Source organism: Pituophis catenifer, unplaced genomic scaffold, assembly GCF_029215685.1.
Source record: "Pituophis catenifer annectens isolate HBS135680 unplaced genomic scaffold, rPitCat1.0.hap2 SCAF_2, whole genome shotgun sequence".
NCBI lineage: Eukaryota > Metazoa > Chordata > Lepidosauria > Squamata > Colubridae > Pituophis > Pituophis catenifer.
In genome coordinates, this window is record NW_027256882.1 from 69,984,800 (window position 1) to 70,003,090 (window position 18,291).

General features: G+C 40.5%; 1 protein-coding gene across 4 annotated transcripts in view; it reads right to left on the reverse strand.

Annotated features, from left to right (window-relative positions):
- The window catches only part of PLXNA1 (plexin A1), a 334,967-nt gene extending 321,341 nt beyond the window's left edge, over positions 1 to 13,626 (reverse strand). For 3 of the 4 annotated variants that reach the window (XM_070936902.1, XM_070936904.1, XM_070936903.1), the window contains exon 1: positions 12,448 to 13,518. In XM_070936902.1, coding sequence (XP_070793003.1) covers positions 12,448 to 13,512 — 1,065 coding nt within the window. In that variant the 5' untranslated portion in view covers positions 13,513 to 13,518. Of the gene's footprint in view, positions 1 to 12,447 lie in introns of all 4 variants that reach the window. The other variant, XM_070936901.1, reaches the window with a different exon arrangement.
- Between the last annotated feature and the right edge of the window lie 4,665 nt (positions 13,627 to 18,291).

The following is an 18,291-nucleotide window of genomic DNA, read 5'->3' on the forward strand; positions in this document are numbered from 1 at the left end:
AGAGACACAGTAACTGATTCTAGGAACAGATCATACATCTAAACCCCAAGTTGTTTCATCAACGTTCTTTCACACTAATTTGCCATCTAGTCTTTTAAAAAAGTTCCACTGAAAGATTGGTAGGGTTCAGGGGTGGGTTCTATTTACCTTTACTACTGGTTTGCATCGAGCCTGCACGTGCGCACGCGAAGCCTCCCACCGGTTTTACTACCGGTTCTTGCGAACCGGTCCGAACCGGGGGCAACCCACCACTGGTAGGGTTAATGAAAAAGAATCTTTGCAAGATTCATGGCAAAACGGATGTTTTAAGTTCTTTCTCCACCTTACATGCCCGTGATTTCACCTACACCCTGTAGTATACTGTTATGCCTGCTGGATAAAATACAAATATACAAATACCATGGATATTCAGCAAATGAATATGATACAAAAGCAAGGATAATCCTGCCCTTGATCTTATTCCAGCAGTTCAATATTTAATGGAAACCACCAATACATGAATCGCATCAGCAGCATTTTGCTCCATTCAAAAAATCAATCCCAAGCTTGCTGTGCGCTTCAGAAATACTACCCACCAGTAGCAACCACGTTTTGCCCAATTTTTGAAGCCTGTGGATTTTCTCCCCTGAAGGTAACAGGAGGTTATGATGACCTTGGGGCTGCAGACATGAGAGTTAAGTGTTTTTTGAAGCCAATGTTATAGGTCTGATCAGTAGTGGAATTCAATTTTGTTTTACTATCGGTTCTGTGGGCGTGGCTTGGTGGGTGTGGCAGGAGAAAGATATTGCAAAATCCCCATTCCCTCCCCACTCCTGGGGGAAGGATATTGCAAAATCTCCATTTCCACCCCACTCTGGGGCCAGTCAGAGGTGGTATTTGCTGGTTCTCCAAATTACTCAAAATTTCTGCTACTAGTTCTCCAGAACCTGTCAGAACCTGCTGAATTTCACCCCTGGGTCTGATCCATATACCTCCTTTCCCAATTCATCCTTGCAGGGTTTTTTTCTAGCTTGGATCATTTTCCAAAAGGAGCAAATAAGCCCAAATAAAAGATGGTGTCAAATTCTATCTCACAACACTTCTGCTGCTCTGCAATTCCTGGGATTTTACAGATTGTTTGGGGGGGGGGGGTGGCTATAAACTCAAAGGCTGCAATTCCCTTCCCTGACAAGCAGCTCAACATGGAAGAGGTGGACTCCTTGCCTAATAATGGTCTACACCAGATCCATAAAGGAGGGACTTCTACATATTCTCTTTTTTTTGAGAGAGAGAGCCTGAACCTAAGAACTGGCAGAACTCTATGCATTGGGAAATTCCTGGCAGCCCAAGACCCATTAAGCATTGTCATTCTCAAATTCAATATTTCAAAGCCTTTTTGCAACTAAAGGTACATTTTAGTGAAAGCTTTTTTCCAAAAATTGGGCAGAGAAAGCCAGGGAGGGCTACTTTTCAGCTCAAGTGCATTATTTGTCAGCATATGACCAAACATTCATGGATACATTTCTTTATTTCCATGTTTTTTGTGTCACTTCCCTGAAGTTTCCATCCAGAAGGGAGTTCATCTGATCTGCGCCATATTTGGTTTCCTAGAAAGATGAAGAGATTGAGGACAAGAAAACAGAAGAGTGGAGAAAGTCTTATCTTTCCCCTCAGTCAGCAGTTATGTGACCCAGCAGGTAGCAGTGTAACAATTTCCCTTTCCACCAGAATTGAATTAGTCTGAAGTCAAAATCAGATTTCTGAGCCCAGCATTCTTGACAACAAACCCCTTACTTTGTCAGGCAGCTGTTAACTGTATCCCTCGGAGCTTGAAGAGAAGGAGGGCCTGACTGGGACAATTACAAATGGATCTCTGTGCACAACCACCCGAGGTGGAGGCAGCTGAACCACCTGCTCCCACAGAGCAGCTCCATGTACCTGCCAGATCTGTAATTTATAAGCCGACAAACTGAAAAATAAATCCAATTCTATACTTCTTCCTCTAGATATCTAAGCAGGACAGAGATTCCAAACAACATATGGTCCTGTCACATACCTGCATCCTTGGATCTAAAAAACAAAGTGTGTTACCACTGGCTATATACAAATGGCATACTTAATTGGCAGAAATTTATTTTATTTATTTTATTTTGTCGCATTTCTATGCCGCCCAACTCCCAAGGGAGTGGTTCATGTTAGGTTGGTTCTAACATGGCAATATATTCACTGTGTGGCACCAAAAGTGTCTATAAATAAATTACTTCCCCAGCATTCTAGATAATATTCAGGAAAAATCTGTAACAAGTAGCCTTTAATTGCAACATCTTTCTGCTCTTTAATCATGAACACATTCTTTTTGCAGACTAGGTCATAGAACTGTAAGTTAGATGTTGCTGAACTTACAACTGCCTTGATCTTTTTATCACTGGTCATGCTGCCCAAGGACTTTGGAAGTAATAATTTATCAACATATGCAAGGCTAATACATTTTCATCCCTGTCTTTGAGACTAAAATCTCAAGGCCCAGAAAACCAGATTCTTATCTTTTATTTTCTACTTTCTTCTTCTTCTTCTTCTTTTTCCTAGTTTCTTTTGTTTTTCCTTCAAACAAAATCTCCTATAGAGGAAAACTTGGAATAGCTGAATGTCTTTAAAATTGCTCATATCAGCAGTTAAATGTGAATACGCCCTTAAACTCAAATAAGGATTAACTCTGGTTTAGCTAGAAATCAGCATAAAGACATTAGGTTAATTATAGGAGAATACAATGCTAAAAGTTGGAAGTAAGAGACCATCTGCAATAAGAGGAATATTTAGGTTTCGTGTATGAAATGAAAATGGAGACAGATGAATAGAGTTCTGCCAAGAAAATTCAGTGTTTATAGCAAATACCTTCTTCAACAAGCTAAAAGACTACATATGGACATCATTGAATGGACAGAGCAAAACAAAACTTTATGATCTGCATACAAAAATAGAAAAGTTTTCTTCAGTCAATAAAAATGAGAGCTGATGATGATTACAACTGGGATAAAATGGTCCTTCTAAAATTACAATTCAAATAAAATAATCAGTTCTACGATGTATACTCACAGCAATATTCTATATGACTATATGGAAAAGTAAAGGATCTATTGATTCAGATTTGATAGACTGCCTTAAGAACTTTGGGATAAAATGTGTGACATTATTAAAGATGGGGAGAACAAAAATATCCCAGGAGGAAAAAGCAAAAGGAGGGAATAGTCAAAGGAGGGTCACATAATTATGTAGAATATTCCTGAGACCATATATTGTTGAGTATGTGGTAAAAAGAGAAAAACTCTGCCCAATTCAACATTGAGTTCCAGAAAAGAGAAAGATAAGAAAAAGCAATACAAAAAATGTAGGGTAACAACTGGATGGCAAGGACAACAATTTTTAAAATTACAGAAGTCGGGGAAATGTTTTTAATCAAAAGATAGGCAAAATAAATTGGCAAAGAATGCAAAGATCTACTGGAAAAAGAAAATATAAACAAGAATTAAGTCAAACAGATGGAAGTACAGTACAAAGAAATCTCAAAGTTCATGATACATATGATACATCACTGGACTAGAATCAAACATTATGGAAAATTAAATGGATCCTAGAAAATATTTGTACCAACAATACTAAAGGAACCAACAAAACACCATCAAAACTGTTGGATTTCTTGTCAAGAGAATACAAAAATCAGTCTGTTATTCAATATTTTAAAAAATATAAAATAGTGTAAATAGTGCCAATCCAATGCACAAGGCAGAAAAGTTCAAGTAATACCAGCCTTTATCTTGCTAAACTCAAAAATTGCAGGATGGTAACTTGAATAAAAGCCATAAAAGAAAGAGACATCTGCTACCTGGGAGAAAGACTCTGACAGATCTAGAAAAAATACTAAAGTGCAGAGATATCGCATGGGCAAGGAAAGAACAGATTGTCAAGGTTTTCCCAGCTGTAACATATGGTTGTGAAAGCTGGACCCTTAGAAAGGCTGAACAAAGAAAATGGAAGTTTCTGAATTGTGATACTGAAGAAAATTATTGAAAAATAATTCAGACTACAAGAAAAAGAAAAAGAAATAATTAAGTACTAAATGAAGTAATCTTAGATTGCTCATTGGAATAATGAAGTTCAAGTTTTAATATTTTGGACACACAATGCAAAGCAAGAGTCAAGGAATATTCTAATGCTTGGAAAAACTGAAGGCAGTCAAAAAGAGGAGGAGGAGATCTATCACCGATGACATAAACATGAGCTTACAAAAAAGTCACTGACAGACAATTGTGGTAAAATTACATCTATTGAGTCACAAAGAGCCAGAGGCAATCGAATAAGCAGCAAGAAGAAATTAGTGATCCAAATGATGCAAATTGATCCATCCCTTTGTTTTGTTTTATGAACCATTCAAACATCCCTAAATGCTGCGTGACAACAACTTGGGCTGGAAATAGAAGCTGTTCTTGGGTGTTGAAAACAAGTGACCAGAACTCCATTTTGCTCTTTTGCCACTCTAATAAAACCAGGTGTGGGTACTTCCTTTCATCAGACTAGCTATTTCCAAGCCTGCCCATTCTTTTATCCAAGGCCCTCCAAGAATCAGGTAACAACTCCTGCAGCTATACAAGCTGGAGATGACAGGAGTTGCTTTTTGACATGTCTGGCAGGGGTAAGAAAAGATGTGACTTTATGAATGTTTACTCATTCTGAGATGTACCAAAGAGCAGCAAATGAACTCCCTTTCCCTTAGAAAATATCCTGACCATTTTGTTTCAGTTTTCTGGACATAAGCAATTCTGAGCCATTTTGATGCCCTAGACCTTGATTTTAATATGACATGATTATATGATCACTTTTGATTTTGGAAGATCTGTGCTGCAGGATTTTACCAATTTTTTAAAATAATTTTCAAAACAAATTATGAGGAAGTAGGAGGGGAAGGAGGCTCCTCCTTCCAAGAAGGAGGGGACACGGTGGCTCAGTGGCTAAGGCGCTGAGCTTGTCGATCGAAAGGTCGGCAGTTCAGCGGTTCAAATCCCTAGTGCCGCATAATGGGGTGAGCTCCCGTTACTTGTCCCAGCTTCTGCCAACCTAGCAGTTCGAAAGCATGTAAAAAATGCAAAATAGGGACCACCTTTGGTGGAAGGTAACAGTGTTCCGTGCGCCTTTGGCATTTAGTCATGCCGGCCACATGACCATGGAGACGTCTCCAGACAGCGCTGGCTCTTTGGCTTTGAAATGGAGATGAGCACCGCCCCCTAGAGTCGGAACGACTAGCACATATTTGCGAGGGGAACCATTACATTTACCTTTTTAGGAGGGGAAGTGCTTTTTTGTCCGACGAAGACTCAAGATAATTGCAGTAGTTTACCGAACAGAACTTCTGGTGCTCCTTCTTTGTCTTTTGATTTGTTTTCAAATCAACAGAGTAGAAAATGTTACCTAATTAGGGGCAGGGAGCCCTGAATTCATATCGCCCATTCCCAGTTATGAAGCTCACAAGCAGCTATTTTACTCTCTTTCACTGGTGAAAGTGACTACACAGATTTTCTATGAGAGTAAAAAATAACAAGAGCACCATATACTGCCTATCCTACTCGGATGTTTTGAAGATGATAGTTAACATGTTACTGCAATTCTGAATATGTTTCGCTTTTTCAAAATCGCTCAGATTCGGGAAGGGCTGGCCTCTGACTGGGTATGTCCAGACGGGATGACTGAGACAGGTCTTGAGAGTGTTATCTGGGGGGAGTTCGATCCTGTGGCTCCCGAGGACATGGACAGGGTCTTGGGACGGCTGAACGCGACCACATGTTTATTGGACCCGTGTCCCTCCTGGTTGGTACTGGCTTCCCGGGAGGTGACACGAGGCTGGCTCCAGAAGATTGTTAACGCTTCTTTGGGTGAGGGGGTCCTGCCGGCCGCTTTGAAAGAAGCGGTGGTGAGGCCCCTCCTCAAGAAGCCTTCTCTGGATCCGGCTGTTTTGGCTAACTATCGTCCAGTCTCCAACCTTCGCTTCATTGCGAAGGTTGTTGAGAGTGTGGTGGCGCAACAGCTTCCCCGGTACCTGGATGAAGCTGTCTATCTAGACCCGCTCCAGTCCGGCTTCCGGCCTGGGCACAGCACGGAAACGGCATTGGTCGCATTGGTGGATGATCTCTGGAGGGCCCGGGATAGGGGTTGCTCCTCTATCCTGGTCCTGTTAGACCTCTCAGCGGCTTTTGATACCATCGACCATGGTATCATGTTGCACCGGTTGGCGGGGTTGGGGGTGGGAGGCACCGTTTTGCGGTGGTTCTCCTCCTACCTCTCTGACCGGTCGCAATCTGTGTTGACAGGGGGGCAGCGGTCGACCCCGAGGCACCTTGCTTGTGGGGTGCCACAAGGGTCGGTCCTCTCGCCCCTTCTGTTCAACATTTATGTAAAGCCGCTGGGTGAGATCATCCGTGGCTTCGGGGTGGAGTTCCATCAGTACGCTGATGACACCCAGCTGTACATCTCCACCCCAAGCCACCCCAATGATGCCCTTAAAGTGATGTCCCAGTGTCTGGAGGCCGTGCGGGCCTGGATGGGGAGAAACAGGCTCCAACTCAACCCCTCCAAGACCGAGTGGCTGTGGCTTCCGGCGTCCCGATATAGCCAGCTGACGCCATCGCTGGCTATTGGGGGCGAATCACTCGCCCCCACGGAGAGGGCTCGTAACTTGAGCGTCCTCCTGGACGCACGGCTGTCGTTAGAAGATCATTTGGCGGCCGTGGCCAGGGGGGCTTTTTATCAGGTCCGCCTGATACGCCAGTTGCGCCCCTTTCTAGATCGGGACTCCCTACGCACAGTCACTCAGGCACTCGTCACTTCCCGCCTGGACTACTGCAACGCTCTCTACATGGGGCTCCCCCTGGGGTGCACCCGGAGGCTCCAGCTGGTCCAGAACGCGGCCGCGCGGGGGATTTTGGGGGCGATGAGGCGCTCCCACGTGACACCTCTCCTGCGCGAGCTGCACTGGCTCCCGGTGGTCTTCCGGGTGCGCTTCAAGGTGTTGGTGACCACCTTTAAAGCGCTCCATGGCTTAGGGCCGGGGTACTTACGAGACCGCCTTCTGCCACCAATAGCCTCCCACCGGCCAGTACGCTCCCACAGAGTGGGCCTCCTCAGGGTGCCGTCCGCCAGACAATGTCGGCTGGCGACCCCCAGGGGGAGAGCCTTCTCTGTGGCGGCGCCCGCCCTCTGGAACAACCTCCCTCCAGAGCTACGTACAATAACAGACCTCCGGATTTTTCGTCGGGCCCTGAAAACCCATTTATTTCAACTAGCTGGGCTGGCTTGAGTCAAATTTTAAACGGATTTTAAATTGGAATGTTTTAATTACGGCCAAAATTATTTAATTATTTTAAACAGTTTTAGATTTTGTATGCTTTGTATGTATGTCTTGTTTTTACTTTGGCTGTTCACCGCCCTGAGTCCTACATTGGAGAAGGGCGGTATAGAAATTTAAACAAATAAATAAATTTCAAAACGAAGATGGTAATTTAGTGAACTACTAGAACAAGAATCTTTAAGCTCCTGAAAGCTATTTCTGAACAAGCCGTGTTTTGTCGAGTAGTATTTTCATGTCATGTTTTGGCAACATAGTTTTACACGGGAAATTCTTCATTGTGCAAGAATGGGGGAAAAAAACATGAGGACTATTATCTCTACCCATTACTCATCTAATTTTCAGATGGTTGTGTAAGGTTTCCCCTTCCACTGCTGTTAAGAACACACTAAAACCAGGCAAGTCAACCAAATCGGAAATATATTCAGATTATCCTATTCAGAAAGATTATTGAAGTTATGAAAATAAAGAACTACAGTGCAAGTGTTTATACGCTGCATTCCCATCTCAACTGCTAATACCAACAGCAAATACTTCACAGTTTATAATAGCATTCCAGTTTTAATCTCTCCCGTTTCTTATGGAGACAGCATCCAGCAAGCTAAGTTCTAGTACTTATTTCCTGGCTAGCAGACACATACAGCTTCTAAGGCTTCCAAAAGCCATGGAAATAACACCCCTTGAGTCCTTATATAAATCTAGGCAACATGGCACTTCCCCCACATTTTAAATACAGTGCCCATAATTCTGTCCCACTGAATCTTTCTGATTGGAGCTGGCAAGGTCCCAGACATTTGTAACAAATCAGATTTCTTGCCCTCAACATATAGGGGAAAATTTGTGTCCTTTCGGTAATTTGTGGATTCTCCTTCCTATCGTCCCCATTTTCCTAAGACAATGATAGCAATTCAACATTTGGAGGCCAAACATTACTACTTACTACTACTACACTTAACAGTATAGCATAGATAGTCACCCTATCAGGGAGATGAGTGGCATATGAATTTAATAAATAGATAGCAAACCAGTACCAAATGTCTAATTTGCCCTTTTGTTTTATCTTAGTTTTTAGTTTCCTTTTCCATATGGTTGTTGACTTGTATAACACAAGCCACTCTGGGAAGAGCAAAGAAGTTTCTAAAATAATCCTGAGGTTCATTATTTCTAATGATGCTTGGAATAGCTTCTGCCAATGCCCTTTATGTTTAAATCGCCAAAAAAATGGATTAGATTAAATTTTAAGGGCAATGTCCTGGCAGTACAAACTGTTCCACAGTGAATAAACTGCTTCAAAATATGCTGGACTCAACTTTGTTAAAAAAAATTCATTTTAAATAATTTTATTATGTTTTACAAAGCACACATATAAAAAAGAACATAAACTAACAATCAAAAGAAATGATAAAGAATAAAAAGAAATGGGGATCAAAGTGTGTAAAAATATAAAGAAAAGGAAAGGAAAAAAGAAATATATACCAAGAATGACTTCCAACTTCTTCTTCCAAAAATATAAAGAACACTTACTTTTGAATATTTATTTATTGATTGATTGGTTGGTTGGTTGGTTGGTTGGTTGGTTGGTTAGTTGGTTGGTTCGATTTATATGCCGTCCTTCTCCGGAGACTCAGGGCGGCTTACAATGAGTTAAGCAATAGCCTTCATAGTTTTTTGTATATACCTGCTTATTAGGGCTTTCGGCCCCCCTAAGCGGTGTTCTTTTTATACAAAGGCAGTTTATTGCCCCCACAATCCGGGTCCTCATTTTACCTACCTCGGAAGGATGGAAGGCTGAGTCAACCTTGAGCCTGGTGAGATTTGAACTTGCAGTAATTGCAGGCAGCTGGCAGCTAAGTGCTACTTTAACAGCACTTTAGTCCGCTGCGCCACCAAGGCTCATATTAATTTAATAGCTTATTTATTAGTTTTATTATAGTTTAAGACTACAATAAAATGCCCATTCCCCGCAAAAAAGGAGGAAATAAAAAAGTTCCCCTTTTTCAATTTTAACAATCATCAAATACATATGTCAAAATTTGATTTTTCTCCATCTCATGCAAAAAGTCCCACCAAAACTGAGTACTCAACCACTTGGAACCTACCCACTGTACATTTCTTAGAATTGGTGACTGCAATTTCTTCCAAGTCTGTTATTCAATAATTTAAGAAAATAAAAAAGCTAGCATCATTCCATATCCTATGCATCTACTTTCTTCCTAGAAATAAAACACATCTGAACTGAGGGCAAGTTTTAATTGATTTTATATATTAATTAAATTAATAGTTTTATTCCAAATCATACAGACGGTAATCTTAAACTGTTCTTTTACGGGTTGGTCCAAAATTTAAAGACACTCTTGATCCAAGGATTGGTCGAATCCATGGAATTTGAGATCCGATTCCAATCCCTCATATTTCAATCACTGCAACTACCATATTTCTCTGAATATAAGACCCTGTCTTATATTTTTTTGAACCCCGAAATAAGCACTTGGCCTTATTCTCAGGGAGGTCTTATTATTTTGGGGTGCGTGGAGCAAGACCGGGATCTTCTTGCCATCTTACCTGATTTCCAGCTCTGTCTCCCTAACCCTAACAGAGGAAATGCGGGGACCGGCTGTGCATGTGTTTAAATATTTTTGGGGAGGGCTTATTTTTGGGGGAGGGCTTATTTTCGGGGGAGGGCTTATTTTCAGGGAAACACAGTATCACTCTTCAATTCAATTGAGAGTTAGGGCAATTTTCTTCAACCTGGGATCTGTTTCAGGTATATTAACCTTGTCTGCATGAAATTGCCCATACCAATCCATTTCTGGAAGAACTTTTTATATTGTATTTTTAACATAGTTTTTATGTTACATTCCTGTCCTCATTATGACTGTCTGAAATGCCCACCCTATTATACGCAATCTAAAAAAAGGAACCCAGCCATACAAGTCAGTAAAACAAAGCAGGCTCCTCATCCAGCCTCACTGCAGGCTTTACACAATGGAATAGGGCAATAAAGCTCTTGTGTTTGTCTTAGCAACAGCCTATGGCAGATACCTCCCTTAGGACAGAGCCAAGCAACTTTCCCTTTGTTGAGAAAGAATATAGCCAGTCTTTTACTTTGACTTATCTCCTTCCCCGCAGGACAAGTTTATTTCTAATTGCCCTCAAAACTTGACACTCCAGTTGTGCTTGATACACACCTTTGACCTGGGAAAGTCCTTTTCCTGCCAGTAAGGAAGACTGTTGACTATACAGTTGCTTTGTATTCCCAAATGTCTAAACCAAATTGCTGCCTAATATCCCCTCTCACATCCTATGAGGTTTGGATGCAGTGTGGATATCACATCAAAATGACCTGAAGAATACTTGACATTTTCCACCCAGCTAAGGATCTGGACTGCCAGGAAGGCTGTTCTCATGATAAAGAGTGTGTACAATCACCAGCTTTACCTGTCAGAACTTGCCATGGAAGCAATAGTAAAAAGTAAATGCTAAAGGATCTCAGCCCGACACGTTTATCAGACTTAATCCTGGTTCCTGTGCTTCTCATCCAGTCTTTCTCAGCTTTAGTGCCTTCCAGATGCATGCATAGCAATTTCCCAAAATTTGAGCATCACTGTGTTGAAAATTTTGGAAAGTAATCTTTACAAAAGTAGAAAATGCCCAAGCTAGGAATTTGCTTAAATGCTGCTTTTCCATCCATGCTTCTGAAAAAAAATATTCATAAAAACATAAATAGGCTCTAAATAGGTATCAAAATTAATACAGAACCTTGACCTACAGCAGTACAGATTTATCTGGATAGTAGGAAGAGTCATTTTAAATACCTTTTTACTCTAAGAATATTTCATATCCAGTGTTTATCTATCTATCTATCTATCTATCTATCTATCTATCTATCTATCTATGCGAAAACCACTCACACTGCAATCATGAAATCTCCAGAACCGTAAAGCCTGCAAACTTGAAATTTGGCACATATGTTCCTCTTGGCTTCTAGGTGCTTGCTAAGAAAGGATTTTTCAAAAGGACCATCAGATCATTAGTATTTCTTATATTATTATTAGCATGCTCTGATGCTAATTAGTTAGACATTCTACTCCCCCTTCCCAACCTGAAAATAACTCTGGAGAGAACGGGATAGGATAGGAGAGGCTTCTGTGCAGCAACCCTGAGGGAAAGTAGGGGCTAGAATAGGAGAAGCTTCTGTGGGGCAAGCCTAAGGGAGAGAAGGGCATAGGGTAGGGTAGGGTAGGGTAGGGTAGGGTAGGGTAGGGTAGGGTAGGGTAGGGTAGGGTAGGATAGGATAGGATAGGATAGGATAGGATAGGATAGGATAGGATAGGATAGGATAGGATAGGATAGGATAGGATAGGATAGGCTTCTGTGGGGCAAGGCAGAAGGAGAGAAGGGGACAGGAGAGGCCAATCGTAACTACTTTATCAAGCCCAATCACATAGTTTCATAGCACAGGTATTCAGCTAGTTCCTAATATCTGCCTTTTCCTTCCTTCCTTCCTATATAAGCAAAGGCAAAAACTTTGATCAGACACCTCAATATGGCTGATTTAAATAATGGATTAGAAAATCACATTTGGCCTCTAAGGCCATTTTTGAAAGCTTCAGAAGTAACCCAAAGCAAGAACTGGCAGCATAGTTCTTTCCATTTTGAATATGAAATACCAATGCCTATAAGTAGTTTAACACAAATGTGGGAAGAAGAAAAAAGCACATAATCCCATCTGCAAAATCCAGAAAATCCCAATCCAATTCATAGGCACTTGGTATCATTAATAAGCCCTGTCTCCACAAATAATATTAATTAAATAACTTCTTACCCCAAGATAGTTAAAATGAACCATCCCTTACATCTTTAGGTAGAAGACCAGGCTGAGAATCAAGTATAATAATAATAATAATAATAATAATAATAATAATAATAATAATAATAATAATAATAATAATAATAATAATAATAATAATAATAATAGTAGTAGTAGTAGTAGTAGTAGTAGTAGTAGTAGTAGTAGTGGTGAAACCTAAGGATTTTTATAACCAGCGGAGAAAAAAACAGAAAGAGGAATGACTTACTGAATTTATGCAACCTAATTCTTTATTCAAAAGCCAGGGCAGAGAAAGCTTCCCTTCTCCACGGTAGCAAGACTGGATACGCTCCTTGATCTTGTCTTTGATCTTCTTCAATGTGAAAAGGCAGAGGACAGATTCTTTGGGTGGTTTGACTCTATTCTTCTGCCCCTGTGAGAAGATGGTGAACAGAATGTCGTCCTGTTCTGAAATGCCCAGTTGCTTGGCCAAGGCCCTTCCAGGTTTACTGAGGTAAGCGTCCTGAATTAAGCGATATTCAATGCCATCTCGAATACAACCAATGGGAAATTCCACATATGAGTAGAACTTGGGATCATCCACGCATAGCCGGACAACTTTTGAGGTGAAAAACTGTTCTCCTGTAGAGTCTGGTGAGGTAAGTTGGGTGTCCAGCTGCAGTGTTAGGTAATAGACAAACTGCTCACTACTGAAACTATAGATATAATAGATATCAAATGTGGGAAACTTGGACAGTGTATCTGATGGGATCTTGAGCTGGGAAGAGACAAATTCATCTTGATAAACAAAGCCAAACATCTCTGCATTCTCTTCACTGTCCATCAGTTTACGGCTGGACAAAGTAGGGAAATATTCAGACTTTCCATCAATGGGAGTTCCAATGAAAAGCTTGTTTTGTCCATTCTGTACTTCAATTATAACACCAGACATTGTTCCTGATTCATTGACACTAGAGAGGTAGTGTTCCTTGCGGTGGTGCGGCTCACCCAACTTGAAGAGATCATCCAAGCGTAGGAACTGGCAGATACCTTGTGAAGCACTGCCACAGGCTATCAGACGATTCCCAGAGTAATCCACCAGCAGCAATTTATTGACATTGTTGGTACTGACTAGCCCATGTGGGCAAGACTGCACACTAGGTGGTGGGTAACACTTCTCATTGTCTTCTACTGGACCCGTCACATGTGTGCGCATTTCTGTCAGATTGTTTGCAAGCTTATAGATCCGGTTGACAGCACCCACATATACTTCCCCAGTTTTGTTGTGGACCACCAAGTGTGTCAAACTCCAGTCTGTGACTTGGAAAGTCATAAAAGGAGAGGAAGATTTGGTAGTGCTTTTTGCCAATGGCAACCAAGAACTACCCAGAAGCAGCAGGGTCCAAATATTAATTGAGAAATGGTGCTTTAGCCTCAGAAGCCACATGGTGGAAGAGTCACATCCAGCAATGCATTAATCTAACTATAAAATAAACAAGAATCAAACCAAAAACTGGAGGGCGGGAGGGAATGAATTCCTGTGAACGAGCTTCTTTTTTTCCACTTGTTTCCAGATTCAGGACATTATGGATGCTGGCATTCTACATGGCCCTAGGAAAAAAATGCAAAAACAAGCATGGTTAGGCGAACAGTTGTGCCACTCAAAATACAACAGCACAATAAAATCTCAGTTACAAACATCTCAGGAATGGAGGTGGTTCAGATAGCTGAAATATTCAGCTGTCTCAGAGAAGCATTGCATAGTATTTGTTCATCATTCTGCATTCTTCTCATTAAAGTTCCCATGACTGTTTTGTAAATTCACTATAGAAAGAAGCAGCTAAATTGTTCTGAGGACTTGTTTAATGTTCTTTTTTTTTCCCCAATGGCAGCAAAAACCTTAGTGTTAAATTTGGAATCCTGTTAGCAAGGGACTAATTTTACATCTTTTGAATTAAGAAAAAACAAGAGACATAAAGTGAAGGTCTGGGATTTCTTGTTTCTTTTTAAACTTTTTTAAAAACTGGGATTAGATCTGTTCTTAACTTATTTTAGTTCATTTCTAACCTGTTCTGTGCTTCTGTATCATTGTTCTGAATGCTTGCTATTTATATTAAACTGCACTGCATTGCATTACTGTGGTATCAATGTCGGTTATGTTTTCTCATGGTTTTAAAATGGATAAAGGCAACATCGACTTCTCACAAAAGAATACTGGAAAACTTCCATACATATTTGTAGGATGCAATAACCGAAACAAGTCCATAAATCCTTAATTACACTTAACTGAAAAGCCAGATTGTCTTTCAAGGAAAAAAAATGGCTTTGTGTCATGGGTTAAGAAACAGAATAATGCACATGGTTACTTGAAAGTCATTTCCGCTTTGTTCTTACAAATTTTGTATGAAGTGGTGTGACCATGAAGAAATAAATACCGGTAATTATAAAATCTTTTAGGAAATTCAGCATTCTTCCTGTTCCTTCCCAGTTTTAAGGAATATATATCTGAATTTGTACCACCCTCCCATCTCCATGAGCAAATTTGCCATTATTTGTTACTTTGCCTCCCAGCACCATCAATCTTTCACACATGCAGGCATGTGAAGATGATGTATTAGCTTCATAAAGCATGTGACTGTCAGCCTTTACTTTAATCTATTTTCCTCTATATACATGTTCAAAGATAGCACTTAGCAATAGCACTTAGACTTATATACCGCTTCATAGTGCTTTTACAGCCCTCTCTAAACGGTTTACAGAGTCAACATATTGTCCCCAACAATCTGGGTCCTCATTCTGGCAAGATTCTGGCATGAAACTTAAAAGAGATGTTTGGAGGGAGCAACCTAAGAAAAGTAGCTACTCCCTCTGTGTTCAATATACAGTAGAACCTCTGGTCACAAATGCTTCTGACCATAACCAAATCAGGTTCTGACCAAAAAAAATAACTTTTTTTTTTCCGCAGCCAATTTCCCCTTCCGCACCAATTTTTTTTTTTTTTTGGTAAGTGCCAAATTTCCGAAATTAGGTTCGCGTCATGACCAAATTGGATTGCAACCAAAGTTATGGAATAAATTACGGTCGTGACCAGAGGTTCTACTGTGTTTGGTCTTTAACTAAGAACCTTATTTACATAAAGGTTTGTGACATTTTATGGTAAATTAAAAAAACAAAATGTTTAGGAAACCACAAAGTACATCTCCTAATATGACAAAAGTCTATTCTGCATGTATTAAAATACTCTTGAAGATACCCAATTAACCACTGGACCTGCTTTCCTCTAGAAGTTGCTCCATCATTAGAAATTGTTAAGAAAAGATTGGACAACCATTTGTCTGAAATGGTATAGGGTATCCTGCTTGAGCAAGGGGTTGGACTAGAAGACCTCCAAGGTCCCTTCCAACTCTGTTATTCTGTTATATCTCATCAATGTTTCTTTGCTTATACTAAGTTACTTTTTCAAAATTTGACCATTATGTGGAAGTGCCAATGTTCTTGCCACTCAACCATGTCTGGCAAGCATAGAAATTGCTTTTAAGATTTTCAAGATTTTCCCATCTGCCAGGCAAATGATTCTCATTCTTATAACAAAAGGCAGCCTTAGGCTTATCCTAGATTTAGCACATACCTCAGAAACCTCAGAACTAGCCTTCAGGCAGAATAAAGGGTGAAGGGTGGGGGAAGCCACATTACTCATTCCCTGAACTGCCATTCCAAACATTCAAGAGCATAGCTTTGTGCTTTTGGGTTTGTTTTTTGTTTTTTTGCTCTTCACAAAAGTAGGAAGTGCGCTTGTCCTTCCTTCCAAGATAGGTCAAAACATATCCTTAAATACTTGTACAAGGCACATACCAGAATACTCCATTTTTTAAACATTCTCCTGCAAAGTGCTACCATTCTAGGTTTTTAAAAACTAATCCTGAAGAAAACAACTACTAAAGCATCAATTTTGAACCCATGGAGCTAGAATAATCATAATTTAATGCTGTATGTTGCCTGGAGTCACGGTGTATGAGTTTAGTGGCTATATAAATTTGTTTTTTTTAAAAAAAATATCAGTAGCTTAATTATCCAAAGCTGGATTCTTCCTTAGTATCAAATCTTTGAAAATAACTCAAAATCAGAATTCCCTCCTCAACTACCTAGTGTAAGTTGAAGAGTCTTTTCCCTTTAGCTATGGTTCTCTATATGTGCCTGAAGACATTGGGTGGAGAATGGACCAATGTGTTTATTCTACCCTTTGAAACTGAAGAGATTGTTGTGCCAGGCATCCACAATTAGGATTAGAAAAAAAAAGGGAATCGAGAGGGTTAAGTGAGAAGGAACTCTCTTGACACTGCAAGAGGAAGAAAAGAACAATTGGGAAAGCAGTGGAAGGTTATGGGGTTTCTCCACTGTTGGAGTACTCCATTGGGAAAAGAGGAGGGGACCTTTGCCAAAGGATAGGTAGAAGCACAATAGTTTAATCTATTAATATTAATCTATTGTGTTTCCACCAACATTTGGCACTGAGACATTAACCTTTTGAACGGGTTCTCAAGGCTACAACAAAGAGTTTGAGGGTGAAAAGCATAATCTCCTAGATGCATATTTATGATCTGAGACTTGAGCGTCTCACACAAAGAGATGCTCTAACAATTTACTTCCTGCATCATGATTTCTACAATCTTGCCTGAATCTACATGGATGCATCTGATTTTTCAGTGGAAAGCTTTGTCACAGAATTCAGGACCTCCACTTCCACATTCGGATTAGTATTGGTAATTTCATACGTGCAGATGAGCGTTAGCAAAACAAAAAATCCATCTGTCCTTTTTAAACAGAAGCGTGTTGAGAACTGGTCTGACTCCCAGCACCATGGGCCCTTCAAACATCTGTTCTTCAACTACCCATTAGGCCACATTCCCTCTTGACAATATCAATGGAGTTGATGCTGGCTGGGCCACAGAGGCTGAATGACTTGCCATTCATAGACTAAGAATGCAAAGCTAAAGTAGGGTCTGGGCTCAACCTTGCTTTGTTTTGACTATAAAGGGAAGCCAGCTTGTCAAAATAGCAATCAACCCATTTCAGTAGCAACGCTGACATGTACACAGAAAAGCCTTCGGCTAATCTCTCAGGCATTCAGCTTCATCCCAAGAAATTGCTGATCCCAGAGAAAAAGCCCAAGAGCCCTTCTCCCATAGAGAATCTGCTTCAAAAAGAGAAACTTGGGAAGGGGGGAGATGGTTTTCATTTTATTTTTTTTTCTTCTCTTGCCCATTACCAGGAAGCTCACGTGCAACTAGGGAAAATGTTCATTTCCATTTCACCATTTACCTAATTGGACTTCAATGTGTTGAGTGGTTAGCCATTAATGAGATTTTACTTTTTATAAAGATAGGAAGCAAAAACAGAGGCCATCACAAAGAGAGAAACGAGCTGCGACAATCTGCAAAGAGAGAGTTTGGCTGTTTTAAAGAGGTTTCACTTCCAGCTCTGATGTACGGCTTACTCCATGAATCTGAATTATTCCGTTCCTATTTTGAGTTTTGTCCCTACTCTCCGTGAAATAGAGGGGACATCTATAGCTGTAGCTTACCTCACATTACCATGTTTCCCCAACAGAAGGAAAAGTATGGCTATGTCTGATGTGTGTATCATAATCCATGCAGAGTATACCTAGTTTTGAGAGGAAGTTTCATTTGGGTTTTATTTCATTTTTTTATGAGCTGCCTCTAACAAAGTGAAATAGATAAATAATGTGTATATAAGAGTATGACAATTTAGAACTACGCCTTTGGTCTGACCTAAGCGTAGTACATAAAATTATCTGCTACAATGTCCTATCTGTCAGTGACTACTTCAACTTCAACCACAATACACGAGCACACAATAGATACAAACTTAAAGTAAACCTCTCCAAACTCGATCGCAGAAAATATGACTTCAAGCAAAAGAGTGGTCAGTGCCTGGAATGCACTACCTGACTCTGTGGTTTCTTCCCCAACCCCCCAAAACTTTAACCTTAGACTGTCTACTGTCGACCTCACCCCATTCCTAAGAGGTCTTTAAGGGGCATGCATAAGCGCACCAGCGTGCCTATCGTCCCTGTCCTACTGTCCCCTTTTAT